The 21,125-nt window shown below is 35.3% G+C and overlaps 1 protein-coding gene across 1 annotated transcript in view; it reads right to left on the bottom strand.

Moving 5' to 3' along the window:
• Window positions 1-21,125, bottom strand: part of SRBD1 (S1 RNA binding domain 1) — a 221,763-nt gene that overhangs the window by 97,623 nt on the left and 103,015 nt on the right. The window contains exon 15 of the mRNA XM_050754732.1: window positions 1,338-1,429. Within this exon, the coding sequence (XP_050610689.1) occupies window positions 1,338-1,429 (92 nt within the window). The remainder of the gene's footprint in view (window positions 1-1,337; window positions 1,430-21,125) is intronic.

The following is a 21,125-nucleotide window of genomic DNA, read 5'->3' as shown; positions in this document are numbered from 1 at the left end:
ATAATCTTAGTAACATACCACAATGTTTCACATATACTAAGTGCTTAAAAAATTACTATTAGTAGATCCCAGTATGACTACTTTTCTATTCCTTCTGCCATTATTATTATAAGGCAACCACAAAAAGAGTACATGGTGAGGAGATAGAAATCACGCTGAGCTGCTGTGCTAAGCAGCAGCTTCCCAGGAGAAGCAAGATTTTTAGCTAGGATTTAAGAAGATGATCATTTTAGAGAGTGAATTATGTCATGAAACAACTGAAGGGAAACTACAAGTTCTTTTGGATGTAAGAACACTTTTAGATTTAGATTAATGTAAAAATTTCATATATATCTCTCCAGGTATAAATTTCAAGAACAGCCAATGAAATCTGATGATAATATTTAAGGAAAAAATTAAATAACAGGTCCATTACTAACCAAGCGGTCTAAATATTCACCTATTATACAGAAAAATGCACTGACCTGATCTAACATATTATGATACCAACTGCTTTCATGAGATGCATCAAAGTATCTTAATTTCTTCACACACAAGATTTTGACTATTCCCCATTACAGAAATCAAAGCAATCAAATACAACTAAAACCAAAGCAGGCTGTTTTAAGTAAAACATGATCAAATGACAACTCTATTAGCAAGACGAGAAACTAGCCATTTGACAAATATTTGGCACTAAACTGAAAGTCTGTGTACATTCATAAATTTGTATTACAAATATTTTGTTACTATATTACTTTTTGCCAACAAAAAGCTTTAATAATATTTTGTAACAATAATAAAAGATGTTATTGAGACAGAGTCTCACTCTGTCGCCCAGGCTGGAGTGCAGTGGCATGATCTCGACTCACTGCAACCTCTGCCTCCTGGGTTCAAGCAATTCCCTCCCTCAGCCTCCTGAGTAGCTTGGATTACAGGCCCCTGCCACCATGCCCCACTAATTCTTGTATTTTTAGTAGAGACGGAGTTTCACCATCTTGGCCAGGCTAGTCTTGAACTCCTGACCTCATGATCCACCTGCCTCGGCCTCCCAAAGTGCTGGGATTACAGGCTTCAGCCACCGCACCCAGTCTATTATTTTTATTACTGAACTCTCTGGCATTTAATGTTGCTAAAGACTTTGTGGGTTAACTTTGCACTATAGAATAGTAGTGTTCTTTAAAATAGTACAATATTCTTCCTCTTCTTTTCCATAATCACTTTCTTTCTAATATGCCAATTCTTATGCATGTAGTGTAACTTTAAATTTTCTTTGATATTTAGAATATTTAGCATGCCACACATGCTGTCCAAAATATCAAAATCACATGTTTTTGTGATGGTTCATAGTTTCTTACCTGCACTTCTCAAATTAGGGTCCAGTCCTGGCATCTCTTTGTTAGCTTCAGGGCTGACACTGTAGATTGATGCTCCTGCTTCACTGACGATACTGAGAAGACAGAAAAAGGGGAATATCATTTTCCAAACTTCCTGCCTGGTCAAAGAAAATAAAGGAATGAAACCAGGCATTACAAGGAAAACAAAACAAAAAAAAAAACAGGGCAAAGTGTTCTCTTCATATCTCAATGATACTGACAGCATCTGATATTTCATTAATATAAAATGATGATGCAGTGTTTGTTTTTTTCACATATGAAATACACAGACTTAAATCCATAATGAATTCAATCAGTTGCTTTCTCTGTCACTGGTAACAATAGATGGTTTACAGATTAATACAATGAATACTCTCCCATGATGCCAACGTCAAAATTTTCAGAATGCACTTAGCCTCTCCTGTGTTTATAATCCATATTGACTGACATTTATGATTCTTATCTGGATGAATCATTCTAAGGCATCTTGGAGAGCATATGGACATATGTGTGCATATGTGCACATGCAGACATACAAAAAACCACCATCATAAGCACTGTTATTGTTATTACCTGGTTATAATTTACAACCACAACATGGAAAAAAAAGGGGGATCAGACAGGATGTCATCCGACTTTTCAGGAGGGTCTGAAACTCATCATCCTTTCAGTGAACTTAAAGCCTTCCACTCAAGCAGGTGTTAATTCATTTCATCATTTATTTAATCAAATAGTCACACAAATCATTCTCTTTCATTCTCTTCCTTTCTTCTTTGGCTACAAATACCATAGAAACCGCAATGAAAATACTGTCTTAGAGCTGACATTTGTATGGGGATTGCCATTTGTACAGCTTATCAGAAATTTTTACATTAGAGTTCTCCTTTATGATATGACATGCAAAGAAACATCATCTATTCTAAGTACACACAATACATGTGGTTCTACACCACGTGACCATGTAGGTGTCAATATTCAAAACCAGAAACATGTTAGGACTCACTTTTTAATCCACTCTTAGCAACCTCCCTCTTTCTCTGCTCCTCAGTATTTACTTCAATTGTATGAGGCAAATTTAACGGATGACATTTAACATATTGCCCCACTGTAACAACTGAACATTGAGAAGTATAATGTGGAAAAGTTAGTTTGCTATCCCCATCTTTGGAGAATTCTTGAATAAATGTTTATGACAAATGTAAGCCACCATAACTTGAAAAGATTATTCTGGGGAATGTGAGGACTTCTCTTTCTGCAACCAAGATCTACTATCTTAAATTTAAATAGAAAAAAATAAACACTACAACTGAAAAGCAAGCTGCTCATCCTGTTTTTCATCATCACCATCATCATGATACAGTAAGAACTAACTGAGTGCATATTATACACAAAGCAAAAAAACACTTTACAGACATTATCTCATTTAACAGAGTAGGTTCCATTTTGGGGATAAGTAATAAGCCCAAGATCATATAGCTGGAAAGGAACTGAGTTAGATTTGGACCCTAACCTGCTTGATTTCCAAGTCTGAGCCTTAACCAGCACAACCAGGTAACCCTTAAATAGTTTCTCAAACTCTCAATAAAATGAGAATTCATATTTTTGTGCCAAACAACAAATGCAACATATTTTCTAAGGAAGAGCTATTTTCCTAAACAAAATATCCAGAAGAACTCATCTCTTTCTTCTTTTACCTTTATCTTAGATCAAAAGGTAAAGTGGATTGTTTACTTATCTAAAGCAGAACTTAAGGACATATAGGAGTCAAAATGTGTTCCATAATTTCAGAGACCAGCTTTAAAATTAAAAGGTAATATTGCTTTTTCTCCAAAATAAGATTTAGATTATGCTTATCTTCTAATAATATAATGATCAAGGAGAAAATGTAATGTTAAATAAAGCTTGTAGTGAAGAAAATGTAGTGTGACATAATAATGTGATGTTAAAACTAACTTAAGAAGTGATTTTTTCAGTTCCATTATAGTGGCATTTCCTAACCGGGGGCCCTTGGACTACTGGGCAGGGAGAGGCAGGATTAATCAGAACTGTACGTAAAATGTTTGTGTTTATATACATTTCCCCCCTAGGAAAACAGGCTCTAGCATTCATTGACTACTTAGAGAAATTCATGACCCCCTGAAAGGTTAAGAAATGGTACTTAACCCAGGATAAGAATATTTAGCAACCAGCTATGGATAATTCAGTTTTAAATACAAATCAACATTCAATCTAAGAAAGTCTTTTCTAAAAAGACAGAGTATCCATAAAAGTACAGGCTAGACCTATTATTAAGAGAAAAGAGTATTTTTTAAAATATCACCACAGATTTATTTTCTATCACTTCCAGAAGCCTCCCAAGTTACAACAATTTAAATAAAAGGAACTTAAATGGTAAATAAAAATTCCAATTAACTGTGGTTTTTAGCAACTGGGTACCTGAGAATTTGCCGGGCTCTTGGAGGTTATAATTTTCAATAGACTGAGGGAAACTATTGCAAAGAAAAACACTCAGATAATAAATATTCCTCCAAATACCATACTGCCATTTCTTTTAAACAGAGGAATATAAAACAGATGTGACACATTGCACCCAAAGATTTTGGATTAACATTAATATTAAATCAATACAAAATGTAGTAAATTTCATATGCTTTAGTTACTGAATAATAAGTGTCTGATAAACAGTTCAGTGCTCAGCATAGATCAGAAATCTTAAAAACCTAAATGAACAGAAAAACCTCAACATTGAGTACTTCAATATAAAACCTTTAAGGACCAAAGAAGTATATGTGACAAGAATTCATGAAACAAATCAAACTGGGAGAGGTGATGATTTTTTTCCAGACGTTGTTAAGAACAAAAGCTATAATACCCTCCTTTTTTCATTCCTATTTAAGAGTTCAAGAACAGACACTTGCCGAAAATATACTAGATTTACAAAAACACTTTCTGTTTGATGGGAAATTTTCCAATAAACTATTGGGAAATTATTCCAATTATCTCTAATATATTTTGAAGAAAGCAAAAATGAACTTTATATAAAATTCATACATCTAACGATTTAATATTACATTTCACGAAACAAATTTCTCACCAGTACAAACAAATTAGGCTCAAAATTCTAGCAATTTGATTATTTTATGTATTTTGCCATGAAGCAAATAAGACTGAGCAGCATTTATTATTTGGGGGGATTTTAACTGCCACAGTTGTAATTCAACTCATTATTTACAGATTATTACAGTACTCAGAAGGCCCTTCAAATTGCCATAGTTGAGACCTTCACCTAAACCAATACATTAGTATTTCAAGCTTTAGATATAAGAAATTACACTTCAGAAGCTACCATTGAATTTACATTTTACCAGATCTATAATATGACAATTCTCTATAATTAAATTGATAATTAAAAAGATTTTATTTAAGCACTATTTTTGGATTTTTATTTTAAGGAAACAAACCACACACTTATAAACTAAAAAGCAAGTAAAGTACCTACAATATCAATGCATTCACTTTCGTATTTTTTGACAAAAACCTTATGAGTTAAAAATGCTAAGTTTTATTTAATTAATTTATTTTTTTGAGACAGAGTCTCGCTCTGTTGCCCAGACTGGAGTGCTATGGCGTGATCTCGGTTCACTACAACCTCCACCTCCCAAGTTCAAGTGATTCTCCTGCCTCAGCCTCCCAAGTAGCTGGGATTATAGGCGCCCACCACCATGCCCAGCTAATTTTCGTATTTTTGGTAGAGACGGGATTTCGCCATGTTGGTCAGGCTGATCAGAATCCCTGACCTCAGGTGATCCACCCGCCTCAGCCTCCCAAAGTGCTGGGATCACAGGCATGAGTCACCATGCCTGGCACAAAAATGCTAAGTTTTATCTTAGGTAAAATTCAATGGTGTTACTTACATAAAGCGAATCATTAATCAATATAATTTGTTTTCTTTATAAAAGATGTATGTTTAAACAACAGAATTGATATCGCTACAGTTTACAAGTCTTTTCTACCATGACAGATTGTAAATTGATGGACCTTTTAAAACTAGGTTTCCCAAAACATTTCTTACAGTGACTATTCATTCTGACAGTAAGGAATGTTATTATCATTATTATATTTTGCCAAATTGAGATGGGAAGGTGAGATTATTTTCATGAGAAAGAAAAACTAGTTTTTTTTTTTTTTTAAGTTATTGGGCTAACAGTTTTCACATTCATTTACAAGATTTCATGAAGACTCTGCATGAATTTCTTTTCTTCTGATTTCTCAAATATGTAAATAACTTGGTTTTTCTGATTTTAAAATTACATGCCTTCTTATGTTAACAGAAGAACTTAATTTAAAGGTAATTTGCTTAAATAAAAATGCAGTTATTTAGTAAGATACCAAAAATCAACTGGGATATAATTTCTCAATACTGACTGATATGTTTTTAATTCTTTGCAAAAGTATATTAGAATTCTTCAAGTTCTACAAATATCTAGCATCTTCCTCTTTTCCTTCCTTCTGCCTATCAAAAACAAATGTATTAAAAAGCTACTATGCCAAATGCCTAGCTCATCTCAAAGTTTTAAAAATAATTTATCTAAAAAACATTCTTCCAACTTGTCAGACTGAGAAACGTATCATGAGAGATTAAATGACTTGCACTAGGTTTCTCAACAAGTAATAGAAAGCACTAAAAACATGAACCAACCATAAATCTTAATTATTTGCATATGAGATAACCTGTTCTGAAGTATCAAAAGAATAACTGTTTGTATTTTAGGGCTAGGAGACAAGGCCAAAAACTAAACTACCACAAATAATAAGGGTTCTAAGATTTAATGCTTAAAGGGTACAGCTTACTTCTAAGAAAATATCAAAGCAATTTTAAATTCTTTTATTTAATGATGAATTATCATTTCAGGGATTCTCAAATGAGCAATATCTAGTCACCTTAAAAACTTAGGTAGGGCCGGCACGGTGGCGCACGCCTGTAATCTCAGCACTTTGGGAGGCCCAGGTGGGTGGATCAACTGGGGTCAGGAGTTCAAGACCAGCCTGACTAACATGGTGAATCCCGGTCTCTACTAAATACAAAAAATAAAATAAAATAAAATAAAAATAAGCTGAGCATGGTGGTGCATGCCTGTATTCCCAGCTACTCGGGAGGCTGAGGAAGGAGAATTGTTTGAATCTGGGAGGTGAAGGTTGCAGTGAGCCAAGATTGTGCCATTGCAATCCATCCTGGGCAACAGGAATGAAATTCCATCTCAAAAAAAAAAAAAAAAAAAAAAAAAAACCTTAGGTAATCTAGTGAAGAGGACATAGGGAAATAAGCAGAATCATGCCCTGTCAAAGACTCTCAAACTGTAGAACTCTTGGATGGTAAATTGAAAATCAGATCAAAAATCACAAAAATGTACATTCTCTCTGAACAAGCTATTGTATTTTTAACAATGTATGTGAATGAAATGTAAAAATTCAAAAAAATTAAACCGCACTATTTATGATAGCACAACTGTGACTAAAACAAAGTGAAAAAATGCCTATCATTAAAGGGTTCATTTAATTACACTGTCATTAGAAATTATTATTATAAAACATTTTTATCTTATGTAAAATATTTATGATAAATTATTAAGTTAAAACTGGGTAAAAGAAAAAAACAGAAGGCTTATGTAACATGTTAATAGTATTTAAACATGTATTATTACTTTAATTGTATTCTTGTTTCTTTAAGTTTTTCTGCAATAACCATGTAATACTCATATGTAATCAGAAAAGGTTTAAAATGTAAGAACAATTATTAATTGGACAAGGAATCATATCAGATAATGGCCAACTTTTTTTTTTAATCTACCAAACTTTCTTTTAAGGTTATTAAAGTTATTGTGAACTTAAATCTGGGTAAACACTATCATTTGTAGATCTCAAGCAATGACATTTTATGATATCATTATGATAATATAAAAGAAAGATAGCTAAGCAGAAAAGTTCTGCAAGAGTAAGTTCTCAACTTTTACACACAGGCCATATAAGAAGCAAATGAATGATAAAAAAAAAATCTTATAAGAAAATACATATTATACATCCTAAAATTTCACTTGGTCCTTGCCCTCTTGAATTTTACTTGGCCTCCCAAGTTATCCTTCATGATCACTAAGGCATAATCAGCTCACTATCTATAATATAAAAGATGTGAGGTGACACAGCAGTATGCCAGGAAAGTAGTATGTATGAAAAAATACTAAGGGCAAAATATGGTGAGGCAGAAAAAAAGAAAACACGCAACCTCCTTATTTCAATACCAAAGGAGTTTACCTTTGGATACGTAACACTAGCACCATCTGGTGGAGGACAAGTTAGAAGCAATTCTTCAATTACCAGTGTTTTGTTTTTGTTTTTCTAAGTTTGTTATGTTTCAAAAAAGATGATCATTTTCCACAGAGACCAACTCTAGCAGTGGTACAGTTATCACACAAAGGATCCATACCAAGCCTGGGAGAATACAAAAAGTCTAACAACCAGAGGATCTAAGTATACTCCCAGATGGACATCCTATCATATCTTAGCTACAGAGCAATCTTTCAAAAGAACAGAATTCTCTTGGCTACTTCTCTTTTGGTGCCCCATACCACAGTGATGAAAAGAACACTTTACAACCACAAAAAAACCTAAAATGGACAGATCCGAATTACCAACTAAAAAGCAGAGCTTTAATTTGGACTTTGGGATTCCAAACTTCACAGAGATTACAAACTCAATGGTACCTTCAAATGTCATCATGGGGAAAAGCAAATCAACAAACTGAAGGACAAAGAAGATGGAAAGTTTGTCTCCTATTTGTAGATTAAGTCCCTCTACTGAGGCAGAAGAAATTTCGACAAAGAATGGCATGAGCAGAAATTGTCGTTTCCCATTACCTTCCACAGTAAGCATCTCACTATCTCTCTTCCCTCCTTCCCCGCATTCTGCTTTTCTTTTTCAAAATCCCTCTTTTACCTTTTTTCTCCACCTGTATCTGATACCAACATAAAGCTGTTATAAGTACTGCATGGCACCACTAAGGGAACTGAAGAAAAAACCTGCCACAGGACCAACTACAAGACCTGCTGCATAACTGGCATTAGACTAGGCAAGAGGCAAGGGCCTGGTTGACTCTGGGACAGGAAAAGCAGGCTCACAGAGAGGAAGGAACAATAACTGTGGAAGAAATCATTATTTGCAACAGTACTATAAACATTTCAGGTTCACCGCTAACAAGATACAAAACCTAAGGGGGCAGGGAATAAATACTGTTCTAATTTTATAATTAAAATGTTCTTTGGTCAACATTTTGAAATGTATTGACTTAAAAAACATAGTACGTCAACCCACCTGCCATCCCCCCAAAACACCCAAAAGTTGCTTCTCCTGATTCTTGCAGTTAACTCCAAAATTATCAATTTCTTATGTACTCAAATTTGTATTTACTCATATAATACCAGATTATCTGCATTTGTTTATACTTTTCAAGTGCAACTTCATTCAGATACAAGTTGCACAAGGAATTCTGAAGTTTTCTTAACGAAGAGAAAAGTTTGCTTTATTTACTCTTCTACTGCTCCTATGTCTTGTTTTTTTATTTTTAGCTTAAATGCATCTGTGGGAGTTTGTCCAGTAATAAATATGAGAAGTTCAGATTGCTATGGAATAGATTTTTTAGAATAAAATATATTGCAAATTATTCTACTCCATCATTATCTAATAACATAAGAGAGAATTAGCCAACTTTGAGAATATTCTAATATTTTGCTATATTTTCCCAATAATACTATTAAAAGCATCAAAAAAGAATGACAACAAAAAAGAAAATCCCAAATAAACAAACAGAAAAAAAAAGCAAAAGGAAAGAACAGTAAGAAGTAAATAATAATTAAAAAGAGAAAGACAGAAGCAGAGAGATACTTTGCCGGCAACAAACAGCCCAGTTCTTTTCTACCTATAGTTGAATATAGTTTTGGAAATAACAATGGTTTCTGCTATATTCACTAATATGTTTCTATACTGTACTGTTAACATCTCAGAGAACTCCACTAACAAATGACATACATTCATGACGCCATTCCTCACTTCTCCCTTTCTCCCTTCTCTTACATTTGTTTATCCCTCTCCCCATGAACTCTACTTCCCTCTGTACTTATACCTCAGCAGGAGTCACCACTATCCAGTCAAAGGAGACCCCATCTACAAACTTCATCTAACATACTCACCTCCAGTTTGGATCTTGAAGCTCTATTCTGGAGCAGCCTCAACTTTTAAAATTTCTGTTGGCCACCCAGCTAATGCTGAAAAAAAAAAAAATTCTGAAAACACATGCTATGTACAGATCAGCCTCTTTTCTAATCATGGTTTTTAAAGTACACTGAACAGATGGAGGGAAAGAATGAGTTGCTCAGTTCAGCCGGCTGCTCCATTTACTTCTTTATCTATAGTCAGATCTTTACTTTTTTGGGATCACTGCACATTTCTGACTCTGCTATATTACACTGTGTAAATATTTAGGAGACATAATTCCTTTCAGGGATCCAAATTTCTACTGTCGTTATGGCAAATGAACCTGTTTATGCTATGTTCATTAACTAACAGCAAGCCTAAAAGAACACAGGAATTTACCAACATATGGCACACAAACATCACAATCATAAAGCTTCTCACAGGGACGTATCAAGAACATGAAAGGCCAGTTTATTTTTACTCTCATTGCCCTATAATTTCCTTTAACTCTACTAAAATAGTCCTTAATTCAAACCTTTCCTGCAGTTACAGGAACAGGGTAGACTGAATGTACATAAATGGTACCAAAAACAACCCATACTTCCACTTAACTTTCCTTGAATCTAGAGCAGTAATTCTCAAACTGGAGCCTACATCAGAATTAGCTGGAGGGTTTGATACAGACTGCTGGGCTGCATCCCCCTAGTTTCTACTTCACTGTGGCTGAGAATTTGCATTTCTAAGAAGTTCACTGGGCCGGCGCGGTGGCTCAAGCCTGTAATCCCAGTACTTTGGGAGTCCGAGACGGGCGGATCACGAGGTCAGGAGATCGAGACCATCCTGGCTAACACGGTGAAACCCCATCTCTACTAAAAAAAATACAAAAAAAACTAGCCGGGCAAGGTGGCGGGCGCCTGTAGTCCCAGCTACTCGGGAGGCTGAGGCAGGAGAATGGCGTAAACCCGGGAGGCGGAGCTTGCAGTGAGCTGAGATCCGGCCACTGCACTCCGGCCTGGGTGACAGAGACTCCCTCTCAAAAAAAAAAAGAAGTTCACTGGTGAATTAGATACTTCTGGTCCTGGGACTACTCTTTTTAAGGTTTGTTGAGGTATAATTTACCTTACATAAAATTCACCCATGTTAAGTGTATATAATTCAATGACTTTTAATAAATGTTGTACAACCATCACTAAAATTCAATTTCATATTAATTTTTTTCTTTTTTTTAAGAAACTGCCAGCCAGGTGTGATAGCTCATGCCTGTAATCCCAGCACTTTGGGAGGCTGAGGTGGGCAGATCACGAGGTCAGGAGTTCAAGACCAGCCTGACCAACATGGTGAAACCCCATCTCTACTAAAAATACAAAAATCAGCCGGGCATGGTGACACACACCTGTAATCCCAGCTACTCAGGAGGCTGAGGCGGGAGAATCGCTTGAGATCGCACCACTGCACTCCAGTCTGGGTGACAGAGTGAGATTCCGTCTCAAAAAAGAAAACTGCGTAGGTGCAATGAAAGAAGGCTCCAGTTTGTTCATATCCTTGACAATACTTGTTATTTGTCTGTCTTTTTAGTATAGCTATTTTAGTGGTTTTGAAGTGGTATCTACTTATAATTTTACTTATATTTCTTTAATCATTAATGATGCAAATCATTTACTCAATGTGCTTATTGGCCTTTTCTAATCTTCTTTAGTGAAATATCTATTCTGCCCATTTTTAATCGGTTTGTCTCCTTACTAGTGAGTCATAAGTGTTCTTTATGTATTCTAACTACAAGTCTTTTATCAGATACAATATTTGCAATTATTTTCTCCCAATTTCGGTTTATCTTGTCATTCTCTTAATGGTTTTCTGAAACACAAAGTTGTGTGTGCTCATTTTGATTTTTGAAAATTACTTGATCTATAACTGTTCATATCCTTGGGGTATTTTTGGGGGTACATGTGGTAATTAGATACCTGTATATAATGTGTAATGATCAAATCGGGTATAAGTGGGATATCTGTCACATCAAACATCTATTTTTCTTCGTGTTGAGAACATTACAATTCTATTCTATTTAAAAATATATAATAAATTACTGTTAATTATAATTTCCCCACTGTACTACTGAATACTAGAACTTATTCCTTCTATATAACTTCTTCATGCCCCCAACTCTGGTGACTACCATTCTAATCTCTATCTCCATGAGGTCAACTTTTTTGTCTCCCACATATGAGCGAGAACATGCAATACCTGTCCTTCCGTGTCTGGCTTATTTCAGTTAGCATAATGGCCTCCAGTTCCATCCATGTTGCTGCAAATGACAGGGTTTCATTCTCTTTTATGGTTGAATAATATCCCATTGTGTATACATACCACATTTTCTTTATCCATTCATCAGTTGACAGATACTTAGACTGATTCCATATCTTGGCTAATGTGAATAGTGTTGCAATAAACACGGGAGTACGATATCTCTTCAACATACTGAGTTTCTTTCTTTTGGATATATACTCAGCAGTGGGATTGCTGACTTATATGGCAGTTCTATTTTTAGTTTTTTTTTAGAGAACCTGTAGAGAGTTTTCCACAATGGCTATACTACTTTACCTTCCCACCAACAGTGTATGAGTGTTCCCATTTCTCCACATCCTCTCCAGCATTTATTTTTTACCTTTTTGATAACAGTTATTCTAACTGTGGTGAAATGACATCTCATTGTGGTTTTGATTTTCATTCCTTTGATGATTAGTGATGCTTAGCATTTCTTTAATATATCTAGTGGTTATTTGTATGTCTTCTTTTGAGAAATGTTTGTACAGGTATTTTACCTATTTCTTAATCACAGTATTCGTGGGTTTTCTTTTGCTATTGAGTTGTTTCACTTCCTTATATGTTCTAGTTATTAATCCCTTTGTGATAGTTTGCAAATAATTTCTCCCATTCAGTAGGCTATTTCTTCATTTTCTTGATTGTTTCCTTTGTTGTGCAGAAGCTCTTTAGCTTGACGTAATCCCATTTATCTATTTTTGCTTTGTCTGTGCTTTTGAGCCCTTACCCCAAAAATCTTTGCCCAGACCACTGTTCTGCAGCATTTCCCCCATTGTTTTCTTTCAGCAGTTTTATAGTTTCAGGTCTTACATTTAAGTCTTTAATCCATTTTTAGTTAATTTTTATATATGGTAAAAAATTGGGATCTAGTTCCATTCTTCTGCACATGGATATCCAGTTTTCCCAGCATCATTTATTAAAGAGGCTGTTCTTTCCCCAATGTGTGTTCTTGGCACCACTGTCAAAATGAGTTGGTTCCACATGTACAGATCTATTTCTGGGTTCTCTCTTCTGTTCCATTGGTCTATGTGTCTGTTTTTATGCTAGTATCATGCTGTTTTGGTTATAATAGCTTTGTAGCATACTTTGAAATCAGGTAGTGTGATGCCTCCAGCTTTGTTTCGCTCAGGGTTGCATTAGCTATTTGGGGTCTTTTGTTGTTTCATTTGAATTTTTAGTATTTTTTTTCTACTTCTATGAAGAATGTCACTGGTATTTTGATAGGTATTGAATCTGTAGGTCACCTTGGGTAGTAAAGATATTTTAACAATATTAATCCTCCCAACCTATGAGCATGGAATATTATTCCAACTTTCTGTCCTCTTTAATTTCTTTCACCAGTATTTTATAGTTTTCCGCGGAGAAATCTTTCACTTCTTTGGTTAATTTTATTCTGTGTGTGTCTCTGTGTGTGTGTGTGTGTGTGTGTGTGTTTGGTTATTCTGTATGTGTGGTGTGTGGTGTGTGTGTGTGTAGCTATTATAAATGAGACTGCTTTCTTGATTTATTTTCCAGATTGCTGCTAGTATATATAATCAATATTGATTTATTTTTATTTTTTTTTAAAGACAAGGTCTGGCTCTGTCGCCCAGGCTGGAGTGCAGTGGCACAACCACGGCTCACTACAACCTCCACCTCCCACGCTCAAGCCATCCTGCCACCTCGGCCTCCCAAGTAGCTGGGACTATAAGCACATGCCATCATGCCCAGCTAATTTTTTTGTAGAGACTGGGTTTCACCATGTTGCCTAGGCTGGTCTCGAAATCACGAGCTCAAGCAATCCACCCGCTTTGACCTCCCAAAGTGCTGGGATTACAGGCGTAAGCCACCACAGCTGGCCAACAATACTGATTTTCATATGTTGATTTTGTATTCGCAACTTTACTGAATTCATTTATCACTTCTAAAAGTTTTTTGGTGGAGTCTTTAGGTTTTTAAAATAAAAGATCATGTTGTCTGCAAACAAGGATAATATGACTTCTTCCTTTCTAATCTGGATGCTCTTTATATCTTTCTCTTGCCTAATTGCTCTGGCTAGGTCTATGTTGAATAGAAGTGGGAAAGTGGGCATACTTATCTTGTTCTGGATCTTAGTAGAAAGGCTTTCAGTTTTTCCCCATTCAGTATATTAGCTGTGGGTTTGTCATATATGGACTTTATCATGTTGAGGTATGTTCCTTCTCTACTCAATTTGTTGAGAGTTTTCATCATGAAGGTACATTGGATTTTACTGAATGCTTTTTTAGCACCTACTGAAATGATCATATGGGTTTTTGTCCTTGATTCTGTTGATGTGATGTATCACATTCACTGACTTGCACACATTGAACCATCCTTGCATACTTGGGATGAATCTCACTTGAAACACAAAACTTTTTAATTTAAAAAAAAAAATTAATTTTTAATTTAAAATATTTTTAGACAAGATATCACTCTGTCACCCATGCTGGAGTACAGTGGCATGATCACGGCCCACTGCAGCCCCAAACTCCTGGGCTCAAGCAATATTCTTGCCTTGGCCTCCCAAAGTGCTGAGATTATAGGCATAAGCCACTGTACCCAGCAAAAGTTTTTAATTTTGATGAAGTCTAGGACCACACTCTGAGAATCACTAGAATCACTGTTCTAAAGCCTCAAAAACTCAAAAGAAATACCAAGCCCTTGAAAAATGTGAAAGCTTAAGAGTTTTCCATCTGTACAATACATAAATATCTCTCGTAGCTTCAACTTTTCTGTTTTGTTTTAGCAAAGCCTATCATAACTGGCATCCTAAACATATTAGCCCTTTTTATAAAGAAAAGAAAACTTGCAACTGACTTTAATATATTATGGAATAAATAAATCTATTTTCATTTATTTCAGCTTCAGATGGGCCTGAGCTATCCCCTAGGAAGACTGGATGGAGTGTTCATACTAAAGAATATGGATTGCTGTGCCAGTGTTTTCAGAATCATTGGTCAGTCCTATGGCTTTTGACATCCTACTTATGAAAAATATAAGAAATATGTCTACTTTACAAATTAATAAGAAAGATAAATGGTGCACTGTGGTAAAGATTACAGAGAACAAGCATATCATCTTAAAAATACATTTGATTTATCTTGGCATTTTTGTCTAATTTTATTAGTCATTTTCATTTTAGAGCCATTTAAAATAATTCACATTCCAATTCAGCCCTTTCTTTGTTGAAAATCTATTGTACTTCAAGTTAAGAGGAACCAAAGATGGCAGCTAAAGTTCAAATCTTGTCTTATACCATAATTAGCAACAGTATGAAACATACTTCAACAAATGTAAAACATGTTTGATTCAGGTCAAAGTATTATTAAGGTTGTTCATTTCCAAGGTGAAACCCAAAATAATGCATAGTTTTTCCTTAGTGATTATCCACTTCTAAAAAGTAAATCCAAAGAGGAGAAGGCTTATATGAATGCTATTTCTATAACCTAAGACATATATTCTGTGATGCTATGGAAAAACTGTTCTAATAAGAAGAATCCAGTTAAAAGATAAAGACAGTTTAAATTTGCAAGAAGAATCCTTCTTTATATAATTCAAGTCAGTGTAGCTAGCCTAAGCAAGAAGCTTTCTTTACTGAAGAGCTACTAAGCTTCTACTATAAAATATTTTCAAATATTTATGTTCCAATTCATGGATCTTATTGATAACATAAGTCATTAGTCCTTATTGCCTTCTAATTGCTCAAGATGGATTTTACATATCTACTAGTCTTCACAAATTATCTACTAGTCTTCACAAATTACACTATAAGGAACAAGCCTGTTGGCCCATCTTCATTCTCCCTTTTCCATGTGCCACTTAAAGCCACTTGAGAAAAAGCTTTCCAAAGTGATGCCAGAGGATGTAGCTTCACATCTTACCCACAATCTTTCAACATGGTCTGGTTCCCAAAAAATGACTTTTAGGGCATTTTTTCATCCAATCTTTTTATGTTTTTTTGCAATTCAAAAAGATTACAGTCATTGGAATTTCTTTTCCAAATTACACCAAATTAGACTATCACCATCTCTGTGATGTAATCAGACTTGAGATTCAAGACAAAGACTAATATATTAGAAATAGAGGAAATAGTTTACTCAATAGCATACAGCCAATTATAATTTAACCATAATATTAAAAGGTAATAATATGCAAAATAATAATACTTTTTTACGCCTTCCTTTTTCACCAGAGGTCAATTTCCTTCCTTAAACAGGCAGCTATTAATTACTAGAAGGAAAAAACTTATCACTTATCAAGTAAACACTTCTCCTGTCTTTCATTACTAATCAATCACCTAGACTCAGAACATTTAGATGGCTCAAGAGGGAAAAGGGAAGAGGAAGCAGCAAGGACCTTAAACAGGAGGTCTTATGCCTGGCAGTTTTAGATTTGATGGTCATCAGTGTGCACATGTGTATGACATATAATCATAACAGAAGCTCATCGTCAAAAATCTGCAATTTCCTAGTGAAGTTTTTAATAAAAATGAGGAGTAAGGATGGGAACACCCCACCAACCCTCATTATTATCTAGTGAAGTCCAGAAAATAATCACTAAAACCTTTACTTCTACAAAGATCAAGTTAGTATCACACCAAATAGGTGCAAAGGAGAATAAGGACACATAAACACAACTGAACCTTCTACACAAAACCTGTGGTGCACTCTCAAAAATAACTGAACTGTACCACTTCAGCAATTCATCCATCTATGAACAAATGCCCTCAGCCTATTCCTGAGAAAGGAAAAAATCAGTTATATCTGTCTTCATCTTCATCTTGTCTGAAAATCTTGACATTTTTCAGCAAGTAAAGGTTCCAAATGGCAGGTGTCAGAATGTCTTAGCCTCACATGTGGTGCTAGAAGGCAGAAAAAGCAGCAGCAGCATGTGGTCATGTCAGAGCCACAAAAAAGCCGCCTAGAGAGCACATTTCGAAAAGAGCAAACCTCAGACTCAGTTAAATCAATCTAGTGCTAGATGCCACTATCAGAACAAAGCTGTGGTGCCAAGGATTAGCTGCCCAGAGAAACATTCAACTCAAGGCTCTCACATAAGGGAAAATAGCTGAGCACAATGGCACCTGTCCATATCCTGTGTGTATAATTGGATCAAACGGCAGAGAAGAAAATGGCCACCAAATTCTTTGTTTAATCTACAAATTAGTATAATTTTCTCAAGGTCCTTTTCAGTTATTCTAAGGTAAATAAGATGAATCTCCTGCATTTGCACAATACTTAAGAGCTTCCTGAAGTGTTTTAGGATCTACTAACTCAAACCCATTTTAATATTTACAGCTTTATCAGGAAGTCAGGAGCATAAGTAAGCTCCTCATATTTGGAGTAAGAGAGACCTGAAGAGTTAAATAATCAGACCAAAATAATCTAAAACCAAGACTTACATCCTCTGCCTAATACTCTCCTTCCAGTCATCTTTTCACTGGTTTTACCAATAATAAGAAAGCTCTGGAGGCTTTTAAAAGTTGTTTGTGAATATCAGTCAATTACCATTTTTGTTCCCAGAAGTTAACATAATTAGCATGATAGTATACTTTGTTGCTACTCAGACCTGAGTCTAAGAAAGGATAATAATGTTTAAGGAATACTCAAAGCAGGAGATGCTGGAGAAACATAGGGAGGATCATTTACTGTCAAGCCATCTGGTTAGATACATCAGAAATCAAACAAACTAGGATTCACTCAGATGAGCAGTACATGATTAATAATACAATCCATCCATGGAAAAAGCAAATTTGTCCTCATTTAGGTTTTCTTTTTTTTTTCTTTTTTTTTTTTTTTTTTTGAGACGGAGTCTGGCTCTGTCGCCCAGGGTGCAGTGCTGTGGCCAGATCTCAGCTCACTGTAAGCTCCGCCTCCCGGGTTTATGCCATTCTCCTGCCTCAGCCTCCAGAGTAGCTGGGACTACAGGCGCCCGCCACCACGCCCGGCTAGTTTTTTGTATTTTTTTAGTAGAGATGGGGTTTCACTGTGTTACCCAGGATGGTCTCGATCTCCTCACCTCGTGATCTGCCCGTCTGGGCCTCTCAAAGTGCTGGGATTACAGGCTTCAGCCACTGAGCCTGGCTAGGTTTTCATTCTCTAATGGAACACACACAGGGATCACTGGGCCAAAGATTCATACTTCAAAGCCACTTCAGTTCCTCTCTTATGGCACAAGATAAAGCACAAGCAGGAGCCAGGACTTTACTTGTATTTAACTTAGTAATACTTTAACGTAAAACAGTGCCAACAGAAAGGCCTTTGGAAGTATCCAGAACAGGTATGATCTTCTAATTCTCTCACAGAGAAGTTGAGGTTTCCTCTATAATATTTTTTACTCCCTAATGAAATTTTTTATTCCCCACTGACATTTATTTATTTGCCATACACTTGTGCCTATTTCACACTAAAACAGCCCAGGGGAGCCTACATTATCTTGCCTTGTCATCAGGTAGCAAGTACTATTCTTAAATTCTATGCTCAATTAATTTCTCATCTTCATATTTTCAGATCTTCTTCTAAGGCCAATTAAAATATACAGCATGAAAAGGATAAAAACACCTATTAATAACAGACCCATAGTCATATGAAGACTAAGAGTATTCTCACATATATGTTCTACAGTCTAAAAATCAAATGCAAATTAAATAAAGTGCATATTAAATAAAAAGTGTTTTCTAAATTAATTTCTTATTCACCATTTAGTCTGCAGGTTTCCAGTTCTTTAAAACAAGTCATTTTGATATGATTTCTATGTCTGCTGTCTTTTTTCCTACACACTTGGCTGACTTAATTGATTCCAGACTTTCTAGCATCTCACATATCTGTTTTATAGACTGAAATAGAGGGTTTTGTTTTTCATTAATATGGATAAAAACCGATTTGTGTTCATGTTTGGCATATAGTAAAGAATGAGTGTTGGTAAAAACGAGGTCTGATGCTGTTGTCGAGAAATGTTTATTGCTTAAGATCATGAAAATGGAAAACTGACACATGAAATGGAAAAGCTCTGCATTATTAGACTTGGTATGTATCTCGACTGAAATACAAGCAGGACTAACCAGACACATATCTCATAATTTCCAGGGTCACTGTACAATCATATTAACAGTGGTCAGTTTTTTCCAATCCACAGAAAAGCAAGCAGACAAACCAAGGCACTTAAATGTCACTTGGCTAACGACAGACGTTTCAACCTCTTTTACAAATCACAAAACACTATGCTTATTAAAATCACAGACCATTCTCTGAAACTTACAAATAATCCATATTAGGCTAGGTGCAGTGGCTCACACCTGTAATCCCTGCACTGTGGGAGGCTAAGGAGGGTGTGGATTACCTGAGGTCAGGAGTTCGAGACCAGCCTGGCCAACATGATGAAACCCCGTTTCTACTAAAAATACAAAATATTAGCCCGGCGTGGTGGCAGGCCCCTATAATCCCAGCCTCTCAAGAGGCTGAGGCAGGAGAATTGCTTGAACCCGAGAGGTGGAGGTTACAGTGAGCTGAGATTGTGCTACTTCACTCCAACCTGGATAACAAGAGCAAAACTCCATCTCAAATAATAATAATAATCCATATTCAGTCAATTCTCCCTGAAGCCATGAAAATCATCTAAAATTTCTTTTGATATCCCTGGCAATTTTAACACTTAATTGTTGGGTCTAATTTTTGGCAAATACATTTTATCTTAACAATTCTCAATGCTCAGATGAAATCCTAAGTGGTAGAAAAAAAGAACCAAGACAAATAAATAAATAAATAAATAAATAAACATAACCTGGTCTAATCTTACCTAAAAGGAATGACATTTCTCCCATCCCTTCTTACTGTTCCCTGCCCCAAGTTCTTAAAGCTTGACCAATAGATATTTACACATAATTTTTAAAACACAATATGCTAAACAAATTTAGAAGGTTGTTCAGCTATTCAGTCACACTATAAATGCATCTAGTCTTGAAAACTGATTTTAAATATAAAAATAACACAAATTAGAAGAAAGCTAAAGCTGTGTTCCTCAAATTCCCAAAGGTAAACGAGGAAAGGAAAAGTCATAGCTGTCACTTAATACACACTGAACACCATGTGTAAAGAAAATTGGCAATATAATCTCATCCTGAAGAATTTAAACTACAGACTTCCTGATTTTCCAATGCTGGAAATTACCTCTCACAGAAACTATACACAATGGCTGAAGAAACTTTTAAAATTATTTTATTTCCTCTAACTTTATTTTAAGTATAAAGTCTCCATTCCAAAATAAATTTTAAAGGACGTGATGTTGTCCTAAAAATACAGTCTTTTATATGACAAGACTCTAGTGAATTTTTCCTGTTAAGTTTTCTAACTCAAAATTAGGACAACTACAAGTGAAATTAGTATCTCTAATATTATTGTAGTATATCACATACATGGAGTCATATTCCAACATTATTTTCAGGTAAAAGTTAAAAAAACAAAATCAAAAGTATGTTAGAATACAAACCCAATGTGTGATATGCTATGTTGACTTAACTTTGACTTTTTTATTCTTAGAACTTTCTTTTCCTTAGAGGAAAAGAGAACAGTGATATTTCTTCTTTATGAACAATTTTACCCAGTGAATTGCTAAATGTAATAAATGATTTTTACTAAAATAAATGTAAAAATGATTAAAGTCATAAGTCTTCATGAAACGAATTATTTATAGTCACAGGCATTCTTACACAATGGCATGAAAAATGCCATTTTCCCTATGTTTAAATGAGAGAAAAGAAAAAAGGAAGAGAAAGAAGAAAAGCAGACAGAAAAATGTTTGCAGGGCACGGTGAGTGGGGAGGTGGGGGCAGGGAGGTACACAGAGAGAGAACACATGCTAGCAAGGGAGGTGCACAGAGAGAGAACACATGCTAGCACACAAACTTACATGACCACCAAATCCATTAAAAATTTTTCTTTCACTAAAATACTTAGGATACCAACTAATAATGGCTTGTTCTGAAGCAACAGAATGTAACCAGTTGATACCAAGCAACCTACTTCTCCAAATCATCTACCCACCCTAATCTCCGATTGATATATTGGTAATAAAATCAATGCATTTTCCTCACCTGGAATAAGTCACTATTATCAGCAAATTTGAGAGTACCAACTTCTAACCTTATCTAGTAAAGAACAAAATTATACGTATTAGAAACACACATACATGGCCGGGCACTGTGGCTCACGC

Source organism: Macaca thibetana, chromosome 13, assembly GCF_024542745.1.
Source record: "Macaca thibetana thibetana isolate TM-01 chromosome 13, ASM2454274v1, whole genome shotgun sequence".
NCBI classification, from domain to species: Eukaryota; Metazoa; Chordata; class Mammalia; order Primates; family Cercopithecidae; genus Macaca; species Macaca thibetana.
This window is presented reverse-complemented; position numbering and strand designations above follow the sequence as displayed.